This window comes from Lissotriton helveticus, chromosome 5_1 (genome assembly GCF_964261635.1).
Source record: "Lissotriton helveticus chromosome 5_1, aLisHel1.1, whole genome shotgun sequence".
Classification (NCBI taxonomy): Eukaryota; Metazoa; Chordata; class Amphibia; order Caudata; family Salamandridae; genus Lissotriton; species Lissotriton helveticus.
In genome coordinates this window covers 1,318,688,898-1,318,704,988 of record NC_136065.1, presented here as the reverse complement: position 1 = coordinate 1,318,704,988, position 16,091 = coordinate 1,318,688,898, and the positions used below count along the sequence as shown (strand labels likewise).

The following is a 16,091-nucleotide window of genomic DNA, read 5'->3' as shown; positions in this document are numbered from 1 at the left end:
TACAAACAGCAGAAATAATCAACAACGTCAATACTACCCTCAGGAGCCTTTTTTAGACAGAGGTACAGGCCGAGCAAGGGGCCGACCAAGGGGAAACAGATGGTTCAATCGAAGACCCAACCAATTCCAGGGAGAAATAACGACGAGACGCAACACCTACAGGTGGTAACAAGAAGTGAAGGAGCAATCTTCAACCTCTCAAATTATATACTATCACCCCATGAAATCAATGCCCTTAACAAAGGACTATCCTTCGTGCCAACGGTCAAACCAGACCTATGCCAATCTAAATTGGAGATGATACAACTATTCCGCAAAATGCGTCTGAAAATATTCTTTCAAAGTCAGGAGAACACGAGCCCTCGGAACTACTCGGGGCTAAAAAACACCTCGACATTCTTCCCACAAACAAGCTTGATGCCCATAGAACTTCTAACATTTGAAAAAAATGTACTACGAGATATGGACTGTCTAGACACCAAAAAAAAGTACTTCACGAAATGGAATCTACATAAGGAAGAGAAGCAGGCTTTGGATAATCTAAAAGAAAATAAAAACCTTATAATCAAACCAGCCGACAAGGGCGGAGGTGTCGTGATACTGCCACGAGAGATGTATGAAACCGAAGTCCTAAGACAACTATCTGATGAAAGGTATTATCGAAAAACAGAAGAAGATTGGAACAAAAACATTTTAATCAAATTGACTACACTGAAAAACTATGAACAAAAGGAAGGGTGGCTATCTAAAAAAGAAGGGGAGTATTTAATCAATCAAGCACCAAGAACACCGCGTCTATATATTCTCCCTAAAGTCCATAAAGACCTTAGAAACCCTCCAGGACGCCCCATTATTTCGGGAGTAAACTCAATACTAGAGAGACCAGCAAAATATGTAGATACCTTCCTGAAGCCCTTGGTCAGCTCCACCCTAAGCTACATCAAAGATACCATGCAAGCCATAAACTTCCTAGAACAACAAACATTTGATGAGGACCATGAAATATTGGTGACTATGGACATAGTCAGCCTCTACTCTAATATTCCTCAAGAAGAAGGCTTGGAGGCCATAGAATTCTTTCTAGAAACCAGAGAGAGACCACACAATGTACCATCCGAGTTTTTGCTGCAATTAGCCGAAATTTGCCTAAAATACAATTTCTTCTATTTCAACAATGTACAGTACCTACAAACAATGGGGACGGCGATGGGTTGTCCCTTTGCGCCAGAGATGGCCATTATGTACATGGCGCTCTATGAAGAGAAATGGATCTACAATAATAATCCATACGACGGCCATATTAAAACATGGCGTCGTTATATAGATGATGTTTTTATGTTATGGAGAGGAAATGAGGAACAACTGCAAGAATTTGCCACTTGGCTAAACAACAGGAATCAGAACATCAAGTTCACATTGACCCATAACAAAAAAGAAATCAATTTCCTAGATCTGATGATAAAACATGAAGAAGGAAAAATCTACACATCTTTATATACCAAGGAAACAGACAGGAACACCTTCCTGCACTTCAAGAGCTTTCACCAACGAAACCTGAGAGAAAACCTACCTCTAAGCCAGTTCTACAGACTCAGAAGAAATTGTTCGAAAAAAGAAGATTACTTCTCCAACGCAAAAGAACTCTCAAAAAAACTAGAAGAAAGGATGTACCCAAGAAAATTGCTGAAAAGAGCTATGAAAAGAGCCTGGTTTTACCCCCGTGAGGCTCTCCTCACACCAAGAGAAAGAGACACAGACACACCATTGGTGTGCGTCACGACCTTCTCAGGGGCCACAAATGACATTAAGAAAATTGTCCGTAAAAACTGGAACACAGTTAAAGGCCTAAAACCACTGGAACAACTGCCCATCTTTGCACTCAAAAAGAATGGTAATATAAAAAACATGTTGGTCAGAGCTGACACCCATATTCCAAAGGAAGAGACGTCACTAAGATCCATGTTGAGTTTACCACCAATCAAAGGCCATAGAAAATGCGGTAACTGCGTTTCGTGCGAAAGCACCATAGAAGGCACGAGGTTCACCTATGGAAACAAATATATACAGCACGACGAGTTTACTAACTGTAATACAAACTACGTCATATACTGCATGATATGCCCATGCGAGATGGCATACATAGGTAAAACGAGTCAACCAGTCAAAACCAGGATCTCTCAGCATCGCTCAAGAATCCGATGCAAAACTCTGAATGCACCCATGGTGACACACTGTGAAGCAAACGGACACAGACCAGAGGAAATGCGTTGGACGGTCCTAAGACATATAAAAGGCAAAAACAGGGACAACATCCTGTCAAAGTTGGAAGCAAAGACAATCCTGTACCTGGGCACTACTAATAACGGATTAAACGAGATGTCAGAAGTGACCAATGTGTAATAAAAAGCATGCACACCCTAGAAATTATTCGAATACATTGAACAGTCGGCTCGAACTAATGAACACTGAACTTTCCTCATTAATTGAAAACCATCACTAGAAAGCGTGGTGAGCACATGTAATAAATCTACACGTAACAATTTACAATGAGCAAGACTAGACTTTCATAAAAACGAAGCGTACACAAGTTGCTAAGCAACCGTATGGAAGCAAACCCCACGTGACAACGAAGGCGATCCTCGACCAATAGGAATAAAGCTAAGTTAATCCTATCACTGATGACCTACGTTTCGAGAGAGACACTCCAGACACTGCCTGCTACAGCCGCAAGAGCAAGGACGAAGAACCCACGGGATTCAGTCGAACAATACCAGGTATGGAAGGAGATTCCCCGCGTCAACCACCCTGCACTAACCCGAGCGTTCTAAAGCGTAAAGACAGTAGAAACACGGCGAAGAGTGCTCCCGGAAAAGTAAACAATCGTAATCAGGCTTCGCGTGCCTAACCAAGCGAACCCTCTTAACCTCTAGCCCCGCCGAGAATAACACACGAAAATAATCAAAACAGGAATCCATAACCTGCTAATCCGCGCTTCCCACGAAACCAGCGCCTTGAGAATAAATGCTCCGCTGAAAGCACTAATGCTGAATGTGTCACGACAAAAGAGCAGACTAGAATAAATCAATAACGCCATGTTTCTCTCCACAGAGAAAACAAAGACCTCGATTCTAGACATTTCTAGAACCAAGAAAAAGAAACAACAGCACCCCAACACATGGACTGTAAAGACCAAGGGTACGTGATCACAACCCCCCAAAACACTTATGTCCATAATACCTGTACACCAATACTGACTTGGTATCATTACCTCCTACAGGTGATGCCCTACAACCCAACCTTAGCCCTGATGAAGACCGCACTACACAAGTAGTTCTAGTCCCAACAACAAGACGGTCGAAACGCGTTGGCATTATCTAGTGGATTGGAGACCTTTATGCTCAACTACCAAACTCACATGTATAAAAAAGAAAAAAGACTTATACCTTGAAGAGCATAATTTTGGACAGTAACATTCTCCTACACTATCTGGGACTATTGATTCTACCAAAAATCTGAGGGATACACCTCTACCCCAGATTCAAAGTTGGTTTAAGTATAGTAGGACGATTAGAAATGACCACAATATAATGAAGTGTACAGTCTAACCCCTTTCTTTTGATCGTTTTGCGAATGTATATACGTTTTGTTGTGTAAAGTCATATATGTTTTTTGTGATATCCAGTCGTGTCAACAACCACTATAATTTTTCTGTGTAAAATAGGAGAGCCTTTGAAAAGAATGCGGATACCAATGTTAAATAATATAAAGAGAATCAAATGAACAATAACGCAGAGTCAATAAAAGGGACTTCTGTGCGAAAAAACTGAGTTTGTATCTATGGTGTCAGAGGTACTACTGTTGGTAAATATTGTTAGAGATTCCACCTCTGATCCCCTTAACTGAATCAACCCCCCCGTACTTCTAAAAAAAAAAAAAAAAAAAAAAATGGTCTGACTCAACAGCACACTTTGCAGTGTAATGGATACAAAGTCCACTTACAAACAGTCCACTTGTAGGACATCTCGGCCACCAGCAGGCGCTATCCCAGTTAAAGTCAAGCCTACCACAAAGACTCATCCCAGGCCTGACGTCTACGATGGGGATATTCAACAAAGGTCGCACTTCACAATCCTTCAATACTGTGAGTCCTTCCCCACTCTTGTTCAGTTCTAGGGTAAATTACCGCAGTTCCTTCCACAAACTGCTCCTCCTTCACAATTTGCGCTGGATGTGTTGGCACCCAGATCGAACTCCTGGTGATGTTCCCTCACCTTAGGGGAGTTTGCTGTCAGTGTGACACCAACCCGTGGCTTCATAGTAAGTGGTCCTTGAGTACTCTGTGGAGTATTCACTTCTTGGTAGAAGAGACCACAAAAACAAACAGTAATCGTTCCTAAGCTCCCATCTTTATACAGCTTTTGCAGATGGAGATTTTGTATTCTATGTCCACGGAACTGGTTTGGGTTGGTTGCCCTTTCATGTGTCCTTAACAAGCTCCCTTCCAGACCTGGCATTAGTTTGTGAGTATGCTCTGGCTACTCCAGCTCTGCTCAAGGTAGCACACCAACCACAGAAGAACAAAGAGGTGAGAGCAGGCTGCACCGAGTTATTTACAACCCCTCCTAGCAGAAATCCAGAAGATCTCTTCAAATAACTTCATTCTCTGACATCAGATATTGCAGGCCACATCCTGTACCCCCTGCCATCTACCTAATGGAAGCTTCAGTCATTTACAGGCTCGTCTATCAGGAAGGCACGGCACATCTAAAGAAGTCCTGTCTCCTCTTTCCTCTCCATAGCGCCTGCTGTTCCCCTTTTGTCTACGAGATGACAGCAATACACATGGGCTGGCTGTCTGGAGAAATCAAAACTTCTCCTTCATCTTGTACTGTGGCCCAGGCTAAGGGCTTCCAAAATGGAACCTGCAGCCCTGTATAGCTTATGAACAGCTTACTACTAACTACAGCACACATGCACATATACAACACACAGGCTGTCATGTTCAGGATTCTGTTTTCATTGTGAATAGCAGACATTTTAGATGGGCCAGCAGATGTCTATTCATGTATCACAGGTAAAAAGGCCTGTTACTATAGCTCTGTTACACAGTATGCTGCCATGGTTTCTTATAACTGTAGTCAAAAAGTCTCAGAGAAAGATTGCCTCAATGAATAAAAATGTGCTATCAATGTATATATTATTAAATGGTGTTTCAAGTCTCGAGTGCAGGCTTCTAATTTGTATGCATAACTAAGGTTTCACCTGGGTGAAGGATGGTTCTGTGCCCTTGATGACCATGTGGACAAAGCACAGTGCCATAAAGAAGAAGATTCCCATCAGGCAAACCCTTTCGAGCACCTGCAATGCTAGTGAGTGAGGTGGTTACATAGGTATAGTAGTTCTTGGCTGCTGCATTTTGAATTCTGAAATTTAATGGAGATACCTAGAAGAGGGACAGTGCAGTAGAAATCCCACGGGGAAGTTAAAGCTGGTTACATGATTCATTTGCAGCGCTAGTCATAGGACTGCTCCCAGAGGGCTTTTGGAAAGTAATTCTCCCAGTTGCTACTGGTGAGGATCACGATTTACAGTGAGTAACGTTTGAAGTGGTTGATGAGCATCCATTGGTCTGTGACTCTGATGAAGTGGTCCCAGCCGGAGCAGTTTATAGTTTTAGATTTTCGAGCTTGAGATTTATCTGTGTGTCATCTGCATAATGTTTATACGCTACGCTGAAGGACTTGAGTTCCAGGAGTAAGCTGATTAATCAGCACTCTAGAGGAGTTGAGAGATGATGGGATCCTGCCACACACGAGAGTCAGTGCTACAGAGTATGGTAGAAGCTCATCGATACTTGATCTGTCAGATCCTGAAGTACTGAGTGCTAAAAGACCCAGTAGCGGGATGGAGTGAGGCACTGTTACTTTCTTTGTTCAAGATCAGGGTGAACGTCATATCATCCCTTGGAAATTGCACCGGTTCTACTACATTGAGTTTTTGTTTCTTCAAGTTTGGCTTGATGATGAAGGCCTTGAGGACATTTGGAAAGATGTCCGAGTTTCATGTCAGTATTAGAATGGATAGTTTTCTGCAGTTCGATGGGCAGCAGTTTATTAAGTAAATGCACAAAATGAAAATCCTGTATATTTTAAAGTCTAATAAACTATTTTTTCCAGACAGTGGTGTATATCATACTCATTCCAACATGCCTATCAGTACAGCTTTCTCCCTCTTTATAGCACCAATAATTTTTCGTTATTTCTAAAATCTATTGTTTACAGTGGAATTGGAGCATGTAGTGTGCATGTCACAGGCCTGATTCATACATATGCAGAGTATGTAGACCTCTATCATATGCACAGGTTTTATGCCTCCAATACATGCCCTACGTGAATGCCTCAGATATATTCACAGTACAGAAGCCACCAATATATTCATAGTATTGCAGGCTCTGAGAAATGTACAGTTTGTAGGCATCAACCATATTTATATGATAAAGGTTTCTGATAGATGCACTGTATGACTGCTCCAATGTGTGGCTGGCAGTCAAACTTAGTTAGTTTTTCTTGCTACATTTCAGAAGTTTAAAAAAGCTGTAAATAACATGGATTATTAGTAATACATAATTTATTAATGGTACTCAAATTGGCAATATCAGAAGGATTAAAAAGGGTGGAAGTCTGTACCGGCCTTAGTAGGACTCGAACTTGTGATTTACAGATCACAACAATTATCAGAAGCAAGCATTAACTCAGAGCCAGGAGTTGTATTATATTCATGTTTAACCATTGTAATTATAAGGCACATAATTTCCAAAATTCAGAGGGCAGAATTATACCATGATAAACAACAACAATATAAATAAATGGCTTTGTTGGTGCATAAACTCAACCACGATTAATATACGTTTTCAAAACATTCCTTGAGGTGGAAAACCCCGGCCAATGACATGATTAACGTTGTCCATGATACTTTTTATGTATGTTGTTATTTCCAGGGGGCATGCCCCCAAAGCCTATGTTTCCAGCTACAATCCTACTTGGACGACACAAAAGGAAGTCAATGATGGCACTTTTAAACAGGCAAAGTGAGCTCAGATTTTCTAGTTCCAGAGATATGAAAATGTCACGTAGTAATGCCTTGCCAGATTTAGTTCAGGATAGTACGAGGGCCTGCAAACATGCCGAAAGCCAGTTTGATGCAAAAAGGCTTGACTTGTTTTCAGGGAGTGAAGGGTGGTTTGTATCGATGTTTGAAATAATCAGTTTTATTTTTAAACTCTGATACCTGAGCAAGCATGCATTAGTTATTCAAGGTTACCAGACATATTATAGTATTGCATAGGCTGATTGCTTTTTACTATTTCTTCTGTCAGCAATTCTGCCTTACTTGCGTACAATTAGAAACCATTTTGTGGCAGGTGGAGCCAAAATTCAGAGAAAATAAATTCGGAGAATAATAATTTGCCTCCATTTAAAATATGCCTCTTTATAATTTAACACACCCCAAAAAGGATTCAGATGATGCTAAGAAAGTGAGACCCCTAGTCCTGATGATTCATTACTATACCTCCAACTACATAGTAAAACCGAGGTCCATAGGTGTCTGCATTGAACTGATGCAACCGCAGAGACCTAACTTACCTCATGGCCAGAGTAGTGCATTGACAGAGTCCTCTCAAGGAATCTCATTGAAAGTTGTAAAGGGAATACAACTAGGCATCCAGAATTTGGAAAGATGAAAATGTGTTCTCCGGAAGCCTAAAAGGATTCATCACACCTAACAGCATTAAGGTTAAATAATAAAGCATCTAAAGCCTAACCACATCTCATAAGTGGAACCTGCATCAGGAGGGCCATATATAACTAATCCTAAAAGCACTCCAACAGCTCCCAATGGATCCACGGATCAAGCCGAATTTCTCTGTCCTGTGCAAAAGGTCTTCTAGAAAAGAGGACCATAATACCTTCAAAATCTGGCGCAACGTGGGGTACCAACCCTAAACCTGTGACCAGTGACTGCACACGTGTACAATCAGTCAACATTCAAATAGAACAGAGAGGATCCTTGGGAGTTCAGCGTCCAGTGGTGTGCCAAATGCCCTGAACCCACAGAACAAACACCCACATACTTAACTACTGAGCACAGTCAATCAATCAATCAATTGATTGATTGATTGATACTGAGCTCAGTGGTTGTGATGAAGAATTTGGGGAAAGGGTGCAAGCAACTGGACTCCCATTCCACCAACTCTGCATGCATACAGACATAAGGGAAACCTAGTTTCATATTTAGCTCACACTGACTTCAGTCATATACCTCAGAAGTGGCCGAACAGTGAGGTGTAGTGCTTAATAGAACCACAAAATAAGTCAATGAGCACATGGTCCTCTTGAAAGAAGCTGGCTCACTCTAATCTAGTGAACAGGTCACTCACCGTTATGCTGGTCCTGGTCGTCTCCATTCTTAGTTTCCGTGTCGGTCAAGTTGATCTTACAGGCGCTGAGGAGATACAGGTTACTCACTAGTTGATCGAAACCCTTAACGGCTAGGAAGGCACCAGTTGATATACCTCAATAATAACAAGAGAAACATGTTGAGTCCACTTACTGTAAATCTCAGAATATTGAGCAGCATTTGTCGGATTTTGCAAATAGGAGAACAAGAAATACGTTACTGTAAATAATTCGTAGCAGCCAATTTCGTGAAACGGGGGCTCTTACAATTGAATTATGTGTTAAATGTCACCTCTAAAAGATTAATATCTTCTCAGATCAGTGAATACTGTTGTAATTGATCCTGAAAAACATTTAAGGAGAAAAGCTCTAAGGTTTGTCAACTATTAGCAAGACAAAAGCAACCACTGTGTCACGTGTTACACATTTATATTTAGTGAAGTCCGGTGATGCTCTGTACGCATGGTGTGTGTGTGTGTCCATAAAGACTAGCCACGTGTATTCAAACATTCAATTACAATTCAAAGATCTTTATTTTGGCAACAGGCAATAAAAGCACATACAAATCAGTAAAACAGCATAAAACAAAATAAACACTGTAATGCAAGTGATCAGACATTTGTGACATTTGCATACAACAAAGATATCCTGCCACACTACAAATCAAATACATCCCGCTATAAAAATCAGACAAGAGTATGGCACACAGAAGATGTAATATCTCTGATCAAGAACACATTAATAAACAAATAGTAAATTAGCAACAGCATTGATTAAAATTCATAAAAACAAATAACTTGCTATTACAATAGTAGGACATCACTTAGTCATATCTCATCAATATGGCATTAAACATTTGGCGGTACGTTACTATGCTGTTTTTCCTGGACAATGCGCATGTTCTGCCTTGTTGTCTACTTTCCCAGCATATAACGAGAAAGGGCAAACCCCAAAGGTTTGCTAGTATCATATCTCAGTATACAGAGGGCTTCTTGTGCTCCCTGGTGCCTAAATTCCGACACAGCAGAATAATCCAACGCCTCCTGTTACTCATATAGGCTGGGCAACAAGACAGCACGTGTTCAACAGTTTCTTTTGTGGGCCACACGACAGACACTGCCGCTCATGGGCTTTCGATACTTGTGCCCGCTTAATAGTGAAAGAATGAATTGGCAGGCTTCCATATCAAAATGCAAATACAGTCGCTTAGCTAATGGAGGGCCTACCGCCTCCAAAAAGTCCTCCTTTGCTAAGGTATCCTTGACTGCAAGAAAAGTGTCTGTTAGGGAAAGATGCCTCATCTGGGAACATAGAAGCATATGTATGTACTGCTAGTAAGCATTCTTAATCATAGTCTTTGGGGTGGACACAGCCTCATATGGGGCACTCCAAAGACTGGGTATCCCAATCTCACTCACTCTGGACTTCATATGCTTAATTCACGGAATCCTACTAGATCTTGAGTAAGGTAGAATTTCTTCTAGCCCTTGACAATATGAGAGGAGTTCCGGGATGGCCCAGCTCATCCTCCAATACAACAGTGAGCGCAGTCCTAACCTTTCAGAGAGAGTTCTAAGCCCAAAAGCAAGCCTGAGAGGAACCAAAGGGGTACTTGCAGGTACACCTACTAGCTGACACATAAAACGATTTTCCACCATAACTAATGTGGATATATCTAAATGCCCCTTAACTCTGCGCCAGTGCCTGATGATTATATATCTGTAAAGCCAGTTGAATAGGGCGAAACTGTGAATCTACTGCCATATTAAGAATTCCTCCTGACACTTGTAACCTACGCTGAATAATGTGTGCTTGCCACCCCAGGTGTTCATTCAGTGTTATACCTAGGTAAACAAAAGTACGCACATGCTCTAACAGGGCCCCAGCTAGTGTTGGGTTAGCCCTTGTCGAGGGCCCGGGGTTCAGGACCGGATGTATGTCGTTACAACGCATGCTTTTTCCACGCATGCCTTTACAACACAAGTTTTACAACGCAAGTCGTTACAACGACTTGCGTTGGGGGGCGCTGGATAGTGAATAGTTTAATTTACTATTCCAACTCCAGTCCCCGTGGATAGTAGGAAAGGTGTTGGATAGTAAATAAAACTATTACCTATCCTACAGCACCCCCCAGCGCAATTCGTTGTAATGAATTGCGTTGTAAAAGTTGCGTGGTAAAGGTAGTGCGTGGTAAAAGTTGCGTTGTAAACGCTGTTTACCTCAGGACCATACACTTAGTTTTGCTCACTTTGATCTCTAGACTCTCATTTTACAGAAACACTCAAGTTGATTCAAGGCTTTTTGAAGTTCCATGGGAGATTTGGAGAGGAGTAAACTATCCTCTGCAAACATGAGGACCAGAACCCTCATGCTTGCCATTCTGGGTGTGTCATTATCACGCTGGTCTAAAAATGTTTCAAGCCCATTAACATAAAGTGTGAACAACGTAGGCACCAGTATGCACCCCAGCCCAACTCCTCCAGTCACAGGGAAAGGATCAGCCAACTCACCTGCGCTTCCAAACCTAACTTGCACATAATTCTTATGATGCAGCCTTATTATAATGTCGAGCAGTCAGTTTGGCACCTCTTCTCAGATAGAACCCGCCAGAGCGTTGACCCGTGTACTAAGACGAGGGCAGTGCATAAGTCAACGAAAACGACATAGAGTCGACCCCCACCAAACATGACAGTCTTCCAATACTACACCTGCAGATCGAACACTTGTTCAATAGTGCTGGTCAACTCTCTGATCCCTGCCTGAAGGGAGGGGGTCAGAAACCCATTATCAGATATGGGCATGTCATGTGAACTCTTCTTAGAAATAGGGATGATTTCGGCTTCTGCCTATGTCGATGGAATAGGTGCCCCTTTCATAATAGCTGTGAAAAACACTGACACATAAGCACTCTTGCTTGGCTCACTCACAAATAGATCACTGGGGATTTTATCTAAACAAGGGGCTTTATTAGGAACAATTCCCCTTATTGCCATGCTAATTCCTGCGCAGTGATTTCCAGGGCTACGAAATCTCGCCTGCATGTGCTGCACCCTAAATGGACAACCTTTGGGTACAAGTCTTCCTCTCCTTTATTGCTTTGAAACAATTGTATTCGTTGTTCACCAGAACCCACTGAGTTACTTAACATGGCATGGTGACCTTCTTCCAGGGAATATAAACTAGAGAAATGCAACACCCAGTCACTGGCTATGATGTTGTTTTCTATGGAGCGAAACTCATCCCTGCTGCCAGAGAACACCAAATTCCAGAAAGAACAATGATCGTCCGAGCTGGCAGCATCCAAGAGGGCATCCAATATTCCCCGCTCCAAGTCCTTCTTGGCCTTAGAAAGCACTTTCCTGTAAGACTGTGGTGGTTTGGATCGAAGGTCTATGTTCCCTTTTAATTGCTTGAATAGGTTCAGTCTTAGCATATCTGCATGATTTTTTATACCAGGATGTGGGCACGTCCTCGCCAATATTTGCCTTCATTCGATCACAAAGTGATTCCTCAGGCTTTAAACATCGGTCATGGGCTTCGGTTATCGCCCTCAATATCTCAGGGGCTTCTACTACCTGGTCCAGAAGCACCAACCCCTCCATGCCATTGCCAAATAATCTGTAAATCTTATTGATGGACTCATGGGAGTATTTTAAACAACTTCATTTAACCATGCGTTTATTAATAGTCTTCTGTTAAGGGGCTCACATTGGGAACTATATTGTGTACTGTGGACAAACTCAACTTCAGAATCACTGCAGTATGGTTGCTATCAAAGTGGGGGAGAACTAGCATGTCAATCACAAGCAGCCACAATTTGACATCCAGCATTTTGTAGTCTATTAGGCTAGTGTGACTTGGCCTATTAAATGTATGGTTGCCTAATTTGTTGGAAATTGATCTACCATTGGAGACCCGGATTTAGGTAAAGTGTGTTAATTTTTAATGCAACAGGAGACCATCTCTTGATGAGAGGATTTTCTAACTCAGGCATAGACAAGGCAGCATCTTCGTCGTCCGCAAGGGCCTGGCTGTCCGCACAGGGTTCATATTGACAAATGAAATCCTCCACACAATTTTCCTTGCAGAGGCTGGGAGTGTGGCTGAATGCCCATTCAATATATCTATAACTATAGATTCCTTTTTGTTCTCAGTGGGTCTGCAATAAATACTATAAATATAGTATGTTACATCTGCGGTCGTGGTCAAACTAAGCCACAAAATGTCAGGGGAGTTCATATTGATCACTTTCAGTGAGCCACAGGTGGAAGTTCTAGCTCAAATCATTAAACCCCAGGAGGGCCTGCCCTTCCCAGAAGATGTGGCCACTTTGCAAAAATGTTCGTACCTTACACGTTGGAGGGGCTGCGTAGACCATGTCTATTGAAAGATACAAAAGTCATGTTGGTCTAAGAATTCACACCAATCGGGAATAACTAGATTGGATGCCAGCCTAGTTACATTCCAGGAGATACATTTGGTATGCCTAGCCTCCTCAATGTGAACTGCCTTGTCTGGTTAAGGGGCATGTAAGATTATTGTGGCTGAATAGGAAGACCCAGCAGGATCTAGTGTCTCCGACAGCATTGGGTGGGTACCACAAATAGTTGGAATGACTTGGCCTAATTCGGCGCTATCCGAAACAATGCCCGAGTTACCATACCCCACAATGGGAATTGTATGCACTACATCCCCATATGTACCATTTAACTGGGGAATCTTTTCTGGCTGGACTCTTAATTCCTTAACTGGTATGAGAAAAAAAGGGGCAAGACAGAGAGACCGTCCAATTCTTGTAGTTGGGGTGTTTAACTTATATAAGTAATAAACCATTTCTGGCCCATCGTTGGGCTGTGTAAGACGGATGTATGTCATTACATCGCATTCTAATACCACGCATACCATTACAACGCGGGTATTACAACGTATTGACAATGACATCGTATGCCATTACATCGCATACTTTTACCACGAGTATGCTTTTACCACGCATGCCATTACAACGCAAAGGCATGCGTGGTAAAGCTATACTTATGGTAAAAGTATGCAAGGTAAGTTACATCTCTATCCCTACACCTACACAACAAACTACTCCCACCCTTACACTACCCCAACCCAAAAACACTACCACACTACTACACTAACCACACTACCCACACTACTCCCACCCTTACACTACCCTAAACCCTAAAACACTACTACGCTACCCACACTACTCCCACCCCTACACTACCCTAAACCCCTACTACTACCCACACTACTCCCACCCTTACACTACCCTAAACCCTAAAACACTACTACGCTACCCACACTACTCCCATTCTTACACTACCCTAAACCCTAAAACACTACTACGCTACCCACACTACTCCCACCCCTACACTACCCTAAACCCTAAAACACTACTACGCTACCCACACTACTCCCACCCCTACACTACCCTAAACCCTAAAACACTACTACGCTACCCACACTACTCCCACCCCTACACTACCCTAAACCCTAAAACACTACTACGCTACCCACACTACTCTCACCCTTACACTACCCTAAACCCTAAAACACTACTACGCTACCCACACTACTCCCACCCCTACACTACCCTAAACCCTAAAACACTACTACGCTACCCACACTACTCCCACCCCTACACTACCCTAAACCCTAAAACACTACTACGCTACCCACACTACTCCCACCCCTACACTAGCCTAAACCCTAAAACACTACTACGCTACCCACACTACTCCCACCCCTACACTACCCTAAACCCTAATACACTACAATAAACATACACTACAACACTACACTACCCTAAAACCTAAATCACTACACTACATAAACACTACACTACCCTCCCTAATACACTACACTAAATAAACACAACACCACAACACACACTAAAACGTTTTAAAAAAACACAAACAAACATTACCACACTACTTTAAAACTGCCCTAAACCCTACATAAGTAACCCCCACCCCATGCGCAAAACCCCTTACCTGTCACCTCTACAATGTCGCCTACGGATCCTGCTTCCTCCTTCCTGCTGAGTTCACGTCGTTGTGAATAGCCGCCCCCGCCGCCGCCGCCGCCATTACACATTACATCGCATGCGTTGTAAAAGCGCATGCGATGTAATGGTATATGCATTGTAATGGTATGCGTGGTTTTACCACGCGTTGTAACATCACATGCGTTGTAATACATGCGATGTAAAAGCAACGCGTGGTAAAACCCGCGTTGTAATTTTTGTTCCCCGTGTAAGACAGTGTCCATTGCCAGGTTATGTACAACAATACCCAAATGTTCAGCCCCTACATTATAGGTGGTGTATTGCATTCTATTCTGTGGTATCCATAATAAAATGTAGTAGACTGGCCACTAGGTAATTCTAGATTTTCATAACTTTGAATTCTGGTTTCAACTGAAAAGATCTCCACAAGATCTCCTTCCATCAGGAGCCTATTCAGACTGCCATACTACATGTTAATAAGGAGTGAACCCTTTGATAAAGCCTGCCACCATAGTGGGTGAGGGCACTGCTTTCTAAAAAAAAGGCCACTTTTTGGACAGAGGAGGATCTAATGATCCACTTTCTGTTTAGGTTCACCATATATTTAGTTGTTATAACTTGCAGTTTGGACGGATGCATAGTGGACCTATTTGAAATTCTCGCACTTTCCTTCGGTACTTTTGGTACTGGTATGGATATTAGACACTTTCTATGGGCATCAGAGGGTGGAGTTCCCATCCGTTCTATGCTCCCCTCAACCTAATAAACCTCATGGGTTTAAAAGGGAAAAGCATTACGTGTCTTATGGCAAGGGGGGCAGGTAGATGCAAAGTGAAATGGCAACAATGGATATTTGGCCTATTTCTGGCAAAGGTTAATGCTGTTCCTTTCACTAACATTGCTATAAAGTCATCCTTTTGCCCTGTTCATCTCCATTTTATGCTAAATGATACTGGTCGTAACCTACTGACTGTACCCTGGGCTCTGCTAACCAGGCCCAGGGCCAGTGCTATGTTTAAAAACTTACATGCAATTGGTTACACTTACAGTTGGCATTACCAGACCCTATAAGTCCCTAGTATATCATAGGTCTAGGAGATTCAAACTACCTACAAGTCCCTAGTATATAATAAGGCAGTTTAGAGGCCCAGTAGATTTCCTGCACTGCTGAGTGCCTGCTGTCCTTTTAAAGGAACCCTAGCTTTACTGACTGTCTTTAAAAATAAAAGTGTGCCACCTCGACTTAGCTGGTATGGGCACTTCAAAAGTGACAATCTACCTTATTTTTACATATTAGGCACCACAAAGGTCTCCTCTATGTGTCTTAGGGGTGGGGTGGCCTGTACCTATAAGCAGAGACCTTATAAAACATGTTTTATATGCCCTGGAGAGGGACAAACTGCCCATTTCATTTTTCCCCATTAGCTCCATAGGCTAACATTGCAATATGTTATTCAGGTATAACTATTGCTAGGAAAGGAGAAATATCATTCCAAGACTTAAAACATTGGTATTGATGAATTCAACAACTTTCCACTGTTGAAATGATCATAACTCGTACAGAAGAGAAGTTATAGAACGTTCTCTTCTGTAAGCCAAAATCCAGCCTTGTAGGCATA

The 16,091-nt window shown here is 42.2% G+C and overlaps 1 protein-coding gene across 1 annotated transcript in view; it reads right to left on the bottom strand.

Annotated features, from left to right (window-relative positions):
- The window catches only part of LOC144755347 (uncharacterized), a 200,518-nt gene that overhangs the window by 23,406 nt on the left and 161,021 nt on the right, over positions 1–16,091 (bottom strand). The window contains exon 7 of the mRNA XM_078644157.1: positions 8,438–8,572. Coding sequence (XP_078500283.1) covers positions 8,438–8,572 — 135 coding nt within the window. The remainder of the gene's footprint in view (positions 1–8,437; positions 8,573–16,091) is intronic.